We start from the raw sequence: 15,024 nt of genomic DNA, 5'->3' as shown, positions 1-15,024 counted from the left end.
CTGGGTCGTGGACCCAATTTGATTGGATATGGGTCATTGACCCATTTTGAAGTGAATACTCAGTGAAGGATGACAATGGGTTTGATTATGACCGAGATCGATAGTGAGCCACGTTGGGCAAAATTCATTTTGAACGGGATCGATTCTAAGTGGTAGGCCCTGAGTTTTACGGTAAAGTGAGTCATTCAACTATTTTCAAGCTTTAAAACTAAAAATAAAAAAAACTCCAAGAAGAAAAGTTGTCAGGACTGACATAAGGAACAAAATGAGTAAAAAAAAATTTTCTTTTTTTGGGGTCCGTTTTTCAAGTACGGACCTAACATTTTTTTTGCTGGTCCGTGCTTCAAATACGGACCAAAACCTTAAAATTTTTTTTTTTTACACTGGTCCGTGCTTCATGCACGGACCTAAGAAAATTTGCCAAGTCCATTTTCCAAGCACAAACTTAACCATTTTCTTGAGTCTGTGCTTCAAACACGGACCAGAACCTTTTCTAGCTCTCCAAACTTGCTTTATTTTTGGTCCTCATCCCATTTTAACCCAGAATTTCTGGATTTTGAGGCACATAGCCTCTGTTTTTCGGCTTGGGCCACAAAATTGTTCTTTTTTTTTTATGATGCAAATGATAGAAAAAAGATTTCCCCCCTTTACCTAGGGGGACATACAAAAGAGAATAAAGCGAAAATGTTCTAAAGTTTATACAACTTGCCTTTATGGGCTTTAAAAAAAATAAAAATAAAATTATAACATACACACGTGGGATGGATATGAAGTTAAATTTTGAAAACCTTAGTGTCCTTTGTCTATTAATTACGCTTCGATGCATGCGGTTTGTAGGTAATTTTTCAGCTACCCATTCTTCAAACATCGATGTACACCGAAGTGTGCATGTCTTAGGTTGGTGAATGGGGTGGATGTTCTCCTCCCTGCCACCCAAAATAGCAATCTCGGGGGCTAGAGAGTACCGACATCCAGGGTTAGAAATTTAACGAGGAGGGGGGGTGGCTTATGCATAGGGCTATGAATCGCATGTGCATGTGCGTGCATGTTTTTTGCAAAACGTATCCATCCTTACATACCTTGTTCCACAAAATAAAACATATATACAAAGTATGAAATAAGTAAATATTACAAGCATTCTCCAATGAAAAAAAAAAAAGACATGAAAAATGTTAGAAGGTAAGCACAAATACGAAAATGAAAACACATTTTTTTGTTTTGTTTTAGAAACAATGACCGAATCGACACCAAATTTCTAAAGAAAACTACTATAAATACTGTAGAGGTCAATTTTGTGATCTACATCGAGATATGTGCCTCCCTGTTTTGTCGAACTTGATTCCCACCCTTGACTTGTGGACCTTGAACCACAATAACTCTGACACTCAAGTTAAAAAAATAGAAGAATAAAGCCTCTCTTCAAACAGTAAATTGCGTATCTTTTCCATGATTTTATGCCCTTATTTATAGATTTCTGGGATGATTCTCCCTTTTAACAAGTTTCCTTACTCATCTTTATCTCTAATTGCATCTTTCCTTGATTTTCTCTCCTTTTTTCGGTTCTACTCTTGATGGGGTGACTTGATTTATTATGGAATCCCACAAATTTAGGAATCTACAACAATCATTGGAATTGCAAATGCCTGCCGATCCTATGGCTTACGTCACCTTCCTACCATTTTAACGTTCCTTATATGGGTTCGGACAACATATTCTCCCGTGCTTCTGCCACGTGTCCTTCACGCCGAGGATGATGAATTTTCCCACCACAAATATCCTAACAAATTAGGGTCAACTTGATTGATGATAACTATATATTGATTAACAATAACTCCTTCTAAACCAATATCTCATTAGGTTCTACAAACCATAACAACTATCAAGGATTCTGTTTTCGATGAGGATCAAATTTGATAACCCATTGGACCAGTCTTTTTATGGTATTAATTGAAAAAGATTCTCGATTACATGGCATGTTTTGAGGTGTTGGTTCTCTCTAGGTTTATACTTTATACAATCAAGACTACAATAATTGAAAACTCAACCCTATGATGACAGTCCAAGAAATATTGGGTCCCTGATCTGATCCAAACCCGATCCATTGACATACGTACTTGATGTGGATTAAGGAATATTGGATCGTATCCGACCCAGTCCGATCAATATACCATTTCATGAGTCATGACTTAGAGAGGAGGGTTGAATATATCATCATCTCATTGTGGACAAATTAGTCATATTGATAAGGTGACCGTTTAAGGGATTGAAGAAAACCTTTAGGTTTTATGAGATTGAAAATTCAAAAGGAATGTAAGAGCGTAAGTGGGAAAAGGTAGAGCTGAATATTTTTGTTTTTTTTTTTAGACTTTTTTCTCTTTTACCAGACCTCACCAACATTGTCTCCTTCGTAACGCCTAATTCTTTTTTTCTCTGTAAATAACCCCCAAACCTCCTCCATACATTCTCACAACCTGCTCTTTATCCTTCTCCTTTCAATCACCATGGCCTTAACATTGCGTTCTTCTTCTTCTTCTTTCATCAATTCTAAAGACATCAAAAACCCGAAAACATCGGATGACTTCACCACCTCGGTTTCCTTTCCTCAAATCAAGCCCATTTATTGCCTTCGAATGAAGAATTTGATCCCCCAAGCGCAAATTTTGCTCGAAAAAACTCACCTTTTAGATGAGAGGATAGAGGAGAAAGGGGAGAGGCTTCATGGGCTCTCAGGGAAGTCGAAGACGGTTCAAGAGTGCCCGTGTTTATCATGTTGCCCCTCGATACGGTATCAGTAGGGGGGAATTTGAATAGGCCGCGATCATTGAACGCGAGCTTGATGGCCTTGAAGAGTGCAGGGGTGGAAGGAGTGATGGTTGATGCTTGGTGGGGATTGGTAGAGAAAGATGGACCATTGAAGTATAATTGGGAAGGGTATGCAGAGCTTGTTCAAATGGTGCAAAAGCATGGATTGAAGCTTCAAGTTGTTATGTCCTTCCATCAGTGTGGAGGAAATGTTGGAGACTCTTGTAGGTATGAAAAAGGGGTTATTATAATTTGCTTTTTGTATGCATTTGTTGCAATTTTCATCATAATTCCCGCCTCTTTTTTTTTATCTAATTCAATATTTTCTTCATGAATTTTGCAAAAATACCCTCCCCCCTTGATTTATGGCTCACACCCAATCCTTTTTTTTGTCATTTATGGAGACTCTTGTGCATTTATTGCAATTTTCATCATAGTTCAGACCCCTTTTTCTCTGATTTAGTTCCAATCTTTTCTTCATCAAGAGAATTTCAAAATTCATCTTCATCATAAACCCTTGTATCTTCTTTTTATTGGGTGGCTTATGTCAACTATTCAGGTTATGAACATGAATCCCACTTATTTTCTTACTATATCCATTCACATTACCCCTTATTTTATAAAAGTTGATCGTCTAATTGTTCTTATTGAATGGTACTCAGCATTCCTCTACCTCCATGGGTACTCGAAGAAATCAGCAAGAACCCTGATCTTGTCTATACAGATAGATCAGGACGGAGGAATCCCGAGTACATTTCCTTGGGTTGTGATTCGTTGCCTGTACTTAAAGGGAGAACACCATTCCAAGTCTACTCCGATTACATGAGGAGTTTCCGCGAGAGGTTCAAGGATTATCTAGGAGATGTGATTGTGGTAAGCACCCATCAATCATATTCAGTTTGTTTTATCTAATTAGAGAGGAATAATAACCGTATTTTGATTAAAACTGTATCTTATATTAATTCAATTGTGCTCATATCCGTTTGGATTATAAACTTCAAATCATATGCTTAAAATATCACATGATATGTGGGACTGATCATCAAAATAATTTTTCAAATTTATTTTATATAATAAATAATGTTGGTATTAATTGAAATTATGAAATGAAAAATTGCAGGAAGTTCAAGTGGGTATGGGACCATGTGGAGAGCTGAGGTATCCATCTTATCCAGAAAGCAATGGTACATGGAGATTCCCTGGTATTGGTGAATTCCAGTGCTATGACAAGGTACTTACCATATACATAAATCACTCACCGTATAAAATACAAATAAATAAATTTATAAAAATAAAATAAAATTAATAATCTTTCAATATTAATTGTTTGGCCCCACTCAGTGACCCAGTCCCCTACATGCATATTAATAACTATTTTAGTAAATAGTCTTAAAACTCGGCCGAGTCAAGTTTAACTGCGGCAAATTTTGCCTATGTGAATCCACACCTTTGACTCGGACCAAAAATGGTTGAAATGGGCTATTTTAAAAAACTTAGCCAGGTCAACGGGCTTTTTTTTTTTTATAAAGAATTTCAATGTTTATGTTTGATATAGAATGATATTAGAAATTACAACAGAACAAAATAATTATTTTATTTATCAATTAATGTAGAATCATTCGGTCAGGATGGATCGGTTCAAACTGGACTCCATGAATACCGATCCAATCCAAAAATTCAACTCATAAAACCATGTTTGCAAGGTGTTTGATTACATTCTGAACAAGCTCTATGGTTCCATCCAGTACATGAGAGCTTCTCTAAAGGCATCAGCCATTGCAATCGAAAAGAACCATTGGGGAAGAAGCGGACCACATGATTCAGGCCAGTACAACCAATTCCCGAGGACACTGGATTTTTTCGAAGGGACGGAACATGGAACACCGAATATGGCCAATTCTTCCTACAATGGTATGCCGAAAAGCTACTAGAACATGGTGACCGAATATTAGAAGCGGCCGAGGCAATATTTCATGGTACCGGTGCTAAATTATCTGCAAAGGTAGCTGGGATACATTGGCATTACGGGACGAAGTCCCACGCAGCGGAACTAACAGCTGGATACTACAATACCCAACATCGGGATGGGTACTTACCCATAGCCCGCTTGTTGGGCAAGCATGGTGTCGTGTTGAACTTCACTTGCATGGAAATGAGAGATGGGGAACAACCCGTGAGCGCGAATTGCTCGCCCGAAGGGTTAGTAAAGCAAGTTAAGATGGCAACCAAGGCTGTTGGAACGGAGTTGGCGGGAGAGAATGCATTAGAGAGGTATGATGAGAGAGCATTTGCACAAGTTTTGGCGACGAGTAGGTCGGATTCGGGCAATGGGTTGACTGCTTTTACGTATTTGAGAATGAATAAGAGGTTGTTTGAAGGGGAGAATTGGAAGAATTTAGTGGAATTTGTGAAGAACATGTCGGAAGGTGGACGGCACATTGGATTATCCAAGTGTGATTCAAGCGGGTCGGATCTTTATGTCGGGTTCATTGGCGACCGGAATGTGAATACTAAGGAAGCTGCACTGGTCTAAAGAATATGTGTAACATATTGTAATGGAATATAAGAGGGAGGAAGAAGATATGAGTAATAATTTGATTATATTTTGCTGAAATTTAACTTTATATATTATAAATACAGAGAATAATAAATGATATATCTGATCTCTCCATGAAAGGAGAATATTTAATAAGAGTCGTGACGAACGCATGCAATCTTGGTCTGCGGTTGGGTATGTGGCAAGCCGCAAGTGCACAGAATCATAAATCATTTTCATCGGGATACACAGGAAATAGATGTGTGGTTTTGTGCCCTTACCCCACATTAGCCACGTATCCAACCATGCACATAGACCGCGTGCATTCATCATTATTCATTTAATAATTGGTGTTCTTGAGTTTTTATATGAGAGAGAGAGAGAGAGAGATTGGATTATATGAATCGTCCTTGTGAAATCAAAAAACATGATTGGTGCCACACGGATCATGAGTATAGAATTTTAGGTACTCATCAGAGAGAGAGAAAATAAAGATGGGTAAAGACATTTTTGGGCTATTTTGATTTATAAATTTTAAATGTGATAATTCAGTGGTATTCAAGGTCTTATATCCGTCCGAAAGAAAATTTTAATTTTTTTTTTTTCCTAAAACCTAACCTAGATCATAAAATCTAGAGAGCTGAGGTGTCATATGGACCAATATGACAGTCCACTTGGCCCAAATGAAAACCTCGGTCCAGGCCCTACATGATCCTTCGGTCAAAATGAATGCTTGTAGCTGAGGCTCGGCTTGGACATGGGCATTTTTTTATTCTGCCCACCCAGCCATCAGACATGTGTTTGGGCTAAGATTTTAAGGCCTGTTCAAAACTTGAACAAGCTGATCCAAACAAACCCAGCTCTGCTTGGGCCTAGCTAGTCGGAGGGTTGTTAAATCAAGGTATTTTTTTGGCAAATGATTAAAGATGAGGAATTATGGTCATTTTCATTGGTCGCTCATGGAAGACAAAAGTCAAGAGCGTATGTAATGAATTTTGAAAGCCCTAGGTACTTGTGATTTTCAACAAAACCCAAAGGGGTCCCTCAAAATTATCCTCTTTATGCTAAAGAAACCATCTCAGACGATCCAACCAATAGGTTGTGTTATACCCTAAAGACTGATTATTGAGTCAATCCTAGATTCCTAGTCTCTGGTATACATTAACCCATACTCTTAAAGAGAGATCATGACAGACCTAATCTAATAGGACTTCTACAAAATTCCAAAATGATCAAAGATGCGATAAACAGGTGGTGACCACAAATAACATGATTTATTTTTTATTTTTTTTTTGACAATACCAGCCATTTAATCATTAATGTCAAATGACGCTGACATAAAATGTAACAAATTGCATGGCGCTTACCCAAGATAATATGCCATATGAATCCCTGCCATTAATAAAAAAATCTGCAAAGTGTGTTCAGGATTGGTCCATGACCCCGTGATGCATTCCGGAATCCGTTACTGGATAGCACCCCCGGAGACCTCTCACCTCATCATCCCATCCCTCCTGAGCCCCCCCCCCCCCCCCCCCCCCCCTTAGTCTTCAATCCAAATCCCATGGAGATGCAGGGGAATGAGTAGAGTGGAGCGAGACACTCCCCTGCTCCGTGTCCTAAATTATCACCTTCTAACAAATCCATGTATATATAGATTTATAGTTGCATTCAGAACTTTCAGTAACTATTTATGAAAAATGCTAATATCCAACACAAGCATCAGATGAGGAAGAATCACAAAGAAGAGTGCAATAAACCACAGTCTAATCTCCCCAATTAATAAAGATAAAGTGATTCTCATTGAAAAATAAAAGGTTCATTCACAATCTTTGAACACTAGAGAAAATTTGAACGTGCAGCTTTCGTTATCATCCAAAAAACAAAATCATCCAAAGAAGACCGAAAACTCTAGATGAGAAAGCTGAGGAATTCCAGCTCTGAAGGACATCCAATAGAGTAATGGACATAATCCAATTCATACTAATAGGGTAAAAATGAGCACAATATATTACTCGAACCCACTCCTGAAAGAAAATATAATCTTCAGATTTACAACCATCCTTGCGCATTAGAGCAGAAATCAACAATAATCTTTTTGAATCTAAGCAAACAATCAAAATCTCATCTAATGAATCAAAATCAATTTAGAGCTTTGGAAGTGGAATAAACAGTATATACATGCTATTAATGGTAGAAAGCAAAGCAAACTCGATATGAAGTCTATCTCCTTATCATTAAAATTCCTTTGAAAACCTAGGGGTTCCAAGAAATCCCTTTTCCCATCCAGAATCAAGCACTCATGTACTAAGTAGATAATTTGATTTGATAGAGAGAACAGAACAGAGTAGGTTTCCTTAGAGAACTCCATGGAATTGCACAAGTCTTCCCAGAACCCAACACAACCAACCTTATAAAAAATCCATTCCTTTACTAAAATAATGATTAACATTGCAAATTCCCTTCTAAACACTACAACCATAAGAAGATCGAACCACTCTTCTCTCTCAACCTGAATCTGAATAAGTGTTCTTGTGCTTTGTTCAACCGCCCACTTCTAGAGACACGTAAAATTCACTCAAAACTTGTAAAGACATTTTATTGAGCCGCATTCACGACTTAGAGGTTCCTAACAACAAATCCATCCCAATCCTAATGTAATCGACTCCTAGAGGAATCCCGAAGACATAATTTGAAAAGAACCAGCATCACTCACAACCCAAACTACTTGCTAGAACACCAATGTCCTACATTGCCCCATCATGCATACCTTAATATCTTGCTCTATGCCAAGTTAAATCTTAGGATATAGAGACCACTTTGAAGTAACCAAGGTGATATCTGAAAATTGATGGCAACACCAATCGATTCAAATAGCTAGGCTTTGATATGAACTTATGAGAAATCCTACAAGCAGGATATCTAAAAGGGAAATTTTCATTATTGGTTTTGAGAGTATTTGCTGTTTCAAGAGTTTAGACTATATATATGATTTTGTTCCCCTACAATCAGGATTTACTAAAAATTGAATGGAAAAAACCACAACTTTCTTGGTATTTTCTAATGAGTTACTAATTACATATTCAATAGATACATTCGGTAGTTCATAACACATTGATGAACAACAATAATTTTATTTATATGCCATCAATCAATCATATCAGACAAAAAAAATTCAATTCTGTGTGCAAAACAAAGCTGCAATACCTCAACTAGCATAGTTGCATATATCGAACATACATTCCTCAAAAGAGAGAGAAAAAACAAAAAAGAGTCCACCTAGGTTATCAGGAGTATCCAAGCATTTAGACCTGCAGAAGAATCAAAAGGAAACTTGTCAGAAAAGAAATATATAGGTAGTATTCGACAGCCAACCCTTAGGGAGCCAACGTCTTGCCCTATGGGTTAAAAAAAGATTTCAGAATGGGCCGATTTTTTGTGATGATGATCTCTATGGTGAGGAGATCATCATCACACAAAAAATCAGCCCATTCCAAAACTTCTAACCCCATCAAAAGTGGATTACAAGTTGAAGAATTGTGGACCGTTAATTCGTAATCCACTTTTGATGGGATTAGAAGTTTCAGATTGGGCTGATTTGTAGTGAGGATGATCACCTTGCCATAGAGATCATCCTCACAAAAAATCAGCCCATTCCGAGACTTGTAATCCATATAGGACAAAGCGTTGGCTCCATGTTGGCTCCCTAACATTGGCTGCCAAACAGGGCCCTATTATATATATGGAGGCAGGATCAACAGACCACTAAAAAACCCATGTATGAGGTTGTTTGGTCCTCTAAGTAATCATAATTCTAATTCTACTAACCGCAATCATGTTCCCTCTCGGTCTAACCAGATGGGCCGGTTTAGAGGACCCAGGAGTCTTCTCTGGAAGTTTTTCACCTTCTGAAACTTGGATTATTTGCTTCAACCTCTCTACCACCTCACTCATCTTTGGACGTTCATTTCTATTCCTACACAGACAACGGTCTGCCAATTTAGCAATATTCCTTGCTGCATTAAGGGAGTACTGGTTTCCAAGCCGTGCGTCCATTATCATGCCAAACTTCTTACTCTCGGGAGGGAATTGTTTCACCCAATCCAAAAGCTTTTGTTCTGTTCTCGGGCGATTTCTATCCAAAGATTGCCTTCCCGTAAGGACCTCATACAGAACCACTCCGAAACTCCAAACATCGCTCTTAGTCGTGAGATGGCCTGTCTCGATGTAGTCTGGGGCAGCATACCCATGTGTGCCCACCACCTGAACAACAAGAATAGTTTGCATGGGCATGACATTGAGTATGATCATATTTAAAAGGATTTTGTTAACATGTGCCCTAAGGGCACATGTTAAGATACATTAAATACACTTTGGGAATAAGCATTTGAGGGTATTTTTGGTAGAACTTATTTTTTGAGGGCATTTTTTTATAGGAAAATAGGTCTGGAGGTGTATTTAATGCATCTTAATGTGTGCTCGTAGGGAACATGTTAACAAAACAGTATTTAAAATTGTAATCGGATAAAGTGCACTGCACACATACTGCTGTGGATACGTGAGTGTTATCACCCGTTGGCCCCTCTCTAGCAAGCCCAAAGTCTGATAGCTTTGGCTTGTAGTCCTCATCTAATAGCACATTTGACGATTTAAAATCTCGATATATGACCTGCCAAAACAACAGTTGAACAGTTAACACTGATGCTTGATATTCAAAAAGAGTGGAAATTTCATAATATCAAGCAAATAAGGAAATAATCGATGATGGGAACTTCTCTGGGATTTTCCTAACTTCTACCGGTTTTATCAATCTAGAAATTTTTTCTAGTTTTAAAGCATTCCATAAAATATCCAGCATGGGTGCTTCAATAGACAAAGACTGACATCCATGTTGAGTGTTTCGATGCAACAAAATTCTGACTGATCACCAGACCATAACCCATCCGATCATGGTATTTAATTTTGAAATATTTTCAAGGACCAAAACCAAATATTATGTATATATATGTTTCTACCATATACTTATCTTATTAACTTACATAAAAACCAAGTAATAATAACAATATACATAAATATATTTTACGGCTAAATAACCTAATATTTTAATTTAAAAAACAAGAAAATGAGAGAGCAAGAGAGATCTTATTAACATACATAAAAACTAATTAACAATATATATATATTTACAACTACATAACCTAATTTTTCAATTTATCTATCACGGATTTTGTACTTTGCTTCATGGTCACCTCATGCTATTAATAAAAATCTGACTTGTCAAAAAAATCTATCTTGGATTTTGATGCTCATTTATTGTTTTTTTTTTTTTTTTTTTTTAATAACTTTTGACGCATTTTGTATGTTTTCCGAGGAATATGGAAAATTTTCCATAATTTCCAAAAACAAAAATTAGTATTTCCATATTGATTAAAATATTTTCCAAAGAATTTCCATTTCTGGGCTAGCTAAATATAGAAAGAAACTGAATGCAAAACCATGCATCTGATAATTCGGGACATAGATTATTATGTGACCAGAAAGAATAAAGAATATTGAATAGTTTGGATCGTAACATCTGGAATAATGATTTTGCTACACCATGCAGAACTGTTACTAATGAACCTTGTGATTGTGAGGCCATTAAGAAGATTTTACTTAGTTGATCCAAGATATAACAGTTAAAGCATCACAGAAAGCAAAATGTGGTCAACTTATGTCAAATGAAAATTTTAGAATTAAACCTGAACTTCCAATTCTTCATGCAGATAGGTTAATCCTTGAGCTGCACCAAAGATTATATTTAATCTTGTGTTCCAGGGAAGAGCAGGGAGCGCTCTGTTGAAAAGGTGATCTTCTAAGCTCTTGTTTGGCATAAACTCATAAACCAGCAGCCGTTGGATCCCTCTTTCACCATCTACACCACAGTATCCTATGAGTTTTACAAGATTTGGGTGTTCCACAACACCTAGAAATTGAACTTCTGCTACCCATTGTTTATGACCCTGAGAGAGGAAAGGGGAAGAAAAATAAAAAAAGAATCTTTCAGGACCAAACAGACTTTAGATAACCCACACACCATAACAACTAATAACTACAAGATGAAAATATCTATCTATGTACGTATATATGCATGTGTGTGTGTGTGTGTGTGTGTAATGTATGTATATATGAAAAACCTGACATAATATAAGTTCAAAGCATCCAAGTTCCATTGATGTGTCAATCATTTAGTTGGTATTTTGTGATACTTCATGTTTCCAACCAAATGCACATGCCATGTAAACATTTTATGATAGAAATGCAATTAAGAACCTGTTTATAGGGCACAAACAAAGGGGGCTCATCTTCTTCTCACATGGGGATTGCTCATAAGAATTAAAGAACAGATTAGAGGATTGCCCAAGACCAGTCCTAGGTTTAACAATGATTGTAAAGTTTTTTTTTTAAAAACTATACAACTAACCAGAAACAAGGTGTTCCCATGTCTGTCTAAGAGTTACAAACAGTCTAATTAATCTGTAGCTATCACTTAATCAGTTAAGCATACAAATCCCCTTCAGTTATTCTGAAAATGATCATAGAAGATCAAACAATTATGACAATTATTCATCGGATTGCAAATAATGAATCATATTATTAAAATGTTAACACTAGTATATTGCTTCCCTCTTAACAAAAAAAATTGAATTTTACATTTATTTGTAAGTTTAAACATCATTAGCCTTAACAATGCGTTCTTTCCTTTCCTTAAGGGAAGAAATAGCTCTAGATACAATTGAGTGGAAGAATACGTGTTGCGTTGCCACCCCCACATAGCTGGGATGACTGATTATATGATGAAAATGATTCGATTTGCATATCATAAGACACCGAAAACAAATTAAATGAAGTGATATGAAACAAACCACTCAAGACTAAATTAAGACTCGTAAAACCCATCATTGCTTCAATTACTTAGATTTACATATTCAAAACAGCCCTTCCTATCTAATAGAAAGGATCTTGTGATACTGAACCGATCATTAGTTTGTCTATGAAAAGCGGATCTAATTGTATGTGCTTCACAAGGGATTTCATATGTGTAAATCGATAGGGCCTTAAATTGATAAAAATAGAGAAAATAAAAGCCTTTACCTGCAAGCCATCCCTCTTAAGCTTTTTCACAGCAACCACGATTCGATCACCTTGACCATCAGGAGGCCTAATTGAACCTTTATAAACACTCCCAAACCCACCTTCCCCGATCTTCAGCATCCTATTGAAACCATTAGTGGCATTCTTGAGCTCCGAAAATGAAAACACCCGCAAATTGTGCGCCTTTTCTTCGTACAACTCTGGTATCGTACGAGGAGAGGAAACTGAAGCTGAACCTGAAGACTTTGTCTCTCTATTTGGTCCAGATGTATCCAATTTGCTCTTTTGTTTCAACTCTGGTGCTGATTTATGCTCCCTGGATTTTGATTTATCTTTGAAGATATAGAAACACTTCATTCTTCACAATCGGATCGCAATTCTCCGAATTTAATCGTTCTAAGAACTTGGGTTTGCTCACACTATACTAATACTCAAAAGCTCAACAACAATTCTAGCATAAACAAAGGGGACTTTCACCATTTCAGTTCATGTCTACTGGAACAAATTCACAAATAAGAGAGAACCCAAATGGGAAACTAAATGAAAGGTGAATACAAGGAAACCCAGATGAAAAAAGAGGAAATTAAAGGAATATAAATGGGAAAAATGAGATAATTGGTTCAGAAAATAGAGAAACTAAGATAAACCCATTATGGAACCAAGAAAAATCAAAGAAAGACAGCTGAGAAAATGAGAAAATCGGTCCAAAAAATTGTTAGAAAATAATAAAACAGAACACCCCGATGAGAAAAACAACAAAAAGAAGGAAAATTTCAACGGGAATTCAAGAAAGAAGAATGGATAGAAGAGTACAATAAAGGAAACACAGATTGAAATTGGAAGAAAGAAAGAAAGAAAACCCAGGTGGGAAATTAAGTGATAATTATTAGAACAAAGTGAAACGGGATACTAAGATAGGAAACAGCATCGAATGTAAAAGAGACAAAGAAAAGAAGGAAAATTTCAACAGAGATTGAAGAAAGAGGATTGGGTAGAAGAGGAAAATAAAGGAAACCCAGATTGAAATAGGAAGAAAGAAAGAAATCCCAGGTGCGAAATGGAGCGAAAAATCATTACAACATAGGGAAACAGAAAACCCAGATGAGAAAAGGTATAAGAAGGAAAATTTCAACCGAAATTTAACGGAGACAGAAAATGGGTTATGGGTGAGTAAAGGAAACCCAGATTGAAATACGTGAAGAGAAAGAAAACCCAGGTGTGAACTGGACTGAAAGAGAAGAAATTGGAAGACTTTGAGGTACCAAGTAGGCCACTAAATGAGAACTATAAATTTCCAATCTTATTTTTTCGGGGTTTTTTCTTTCTTTCTTTCTATCTCTGAATTCTCGCGTTTTATCCCGCGTCTTTTTTAGGTGGGTTTGGCTGAAATTCGAGAGAAAATGACAGTGACGCTTGTCGTTAATACGTGAAGTATGAACTCCAAAGCTCGAAACAACAGAGATTGAAGCGTGTGGACGGTCTTTTGGAAAAAAGCCAAATTGAAATTTTCTTCCCTACGTGATGTTGCCCTGTAAAGCTGTAACCGAAAAGAAAGGGCCTTAATGGGTAATTTAGAAATACCCCTCCTGGTTTTGGTAAATATTTTAGAAACACCCCTGTATTTTTAAAATTAAAAAGTATACCCTTTAACCTCAATTTTTTAAGAGATGCTAACAACAACATCACCTACATGCCCTCATCTTTGACCTCTTTCTATTGCCACACCAACTTTTACTAAGAGCACCCCAAGATATGTGCAACCTTCTAATGATTAACATATGAATTAGGTTGCTCTTATCAAAAGTAGGTATGGCAATAGAATTTCTCAAGAAAAATTATTGATATTTCTCCTAAAAATCCATCATCTTTATATTACAATCTCTAGGATACCTATCTTAAGTTTCTATAGTGAATCCAATTTTTTTTTATTTCTTCGAAAATCCTATCTTATCCTTTAGAAATGAAGGTTGAATGAAATACAATCTTGAGGTTGAACGTGATAAGGATTTTGGAGAAAAAATTTTAAGATTTTTTGCTAGGGGATGAAAAAAAGCATTTAGGTCATTGGTCAAGGGTATATTATGGGTTTAGAAACATAGAGATATCTCACATATCAAGAATTGTAACAAAATAACTCGTAATGATTGGTGAGACAGCCAAGACCACGCAACACAACACAGAATTTCAAGTTTGAATCCCTCTTAAAAGCTTCCCTTGGGGATTTATCCCAGAAATTACCTAGTCAAGAGGAGGGGGGATTGTACATGCCCCAAGGATTAATCCGGTTCTCTGAGAAGTCTAGATACCTCAATTCCAAAATCACAAAAAAAAAAAAAAAACAAAAACCAAATAAAGGAATTATAACAAAAATATTTTCATTTTTAGAGGGTTAGACAAGAAATTTAATCTCTAGTTTTTTTTATATATACATTTGAATAAAATGTACTATTCATTTCACAAAATATTTTTAGAAATAATAAATTTTAATCAAAATAAATGAATTACAAGTATAAAATGTGTAGCCTTCAATGAAAATATTTCTATACTCCATA

The 15,024-nt window shown here is 36.4% G+C and overlaps 1 protein-coding gene and 1 pseudogene across 3 annotated transcripts; one reads left to right on the top strand and one right to left on the bottom strand.

The window, feature by feature from the left end:
* Positions 1-2,368: 2,368 nt before the first annotated feature.
* On the top strand, positions 2,369-5,437 carry LOC147391402 (beta-amylase 3, chloroplastic-like; annotated as a pseudogene). The gene is made up of 4 exons (XR_015183184.1): positions 2,369-3,030; positions 3,465-3,675; positions 3,923-4,033; positions 4,548-5,437. The product of XR_015183184.1 is annotated as a beta-amylase 3, chloroplastic-like (transcript).
* Positions 5,438-7,072: 1,635 nt separating this feature from the next.
* Positions 7,073-13,845, bottom strand: LOC147391401 (putative serine/threonine-protein kinase PBL19). 2 transcript variants are annotated; one of them, XR_015183185.1, is made up of 6 exons: positions 12,473-13,845; positions 11,080-11,340; positions 9,885-10,007; positions 9,167-9,601; positions 8,546-8,649; positions 7,073-7,365 (listed from the first exon to the last, which is right to left on the bottom strand). XR_015183185.1 is itself a non-coding variant. In XM_086459847.1 (5 exons), the coding sequence occupies exons 1-5, from the start codon at positions 12,827-12,829 to the stop codon at positions 8,644-8,646; spliced, it is 1,182 nt and encodes a 393-aa protein (XP_086315973.1). In that variant the 5' UTR covers positions 12,830-13,844; the 3' UTR covers positions 8,453-8,643. The 2 variants fall into 2 exon arrangements, 1 of the variants encoding a protein (XP_086315973.1); XM_086459847.1 differs by lacking the exon at positions 7,073-7,365 and having other exon boundaries at positions 8,453-8,649; positions 12,473-13,844.
* Positions 13,846-15,024: the final 1,179 nt, after the last annotated feature.

The sequence above is a fragment of the Akebia trifoliata genome, chromosome 11, assembly GCF_017979445.1.
Source record: "Akebia trifoliata isolate Shusen 1 chromosome 11, ASM1797944v1, whole genome shotgun sequence".
NCBI lineage: Eukaryota > Viridiplantae > Streptophyta > Magnoliopsida > Ranunculales > Lardizabalaceae > Akebia > Akebia trifoliata.
Note: the sequence above shows the minus strand (reverse complement) of the source record. Positions and strands in the feature narration are given on the sequence as shown.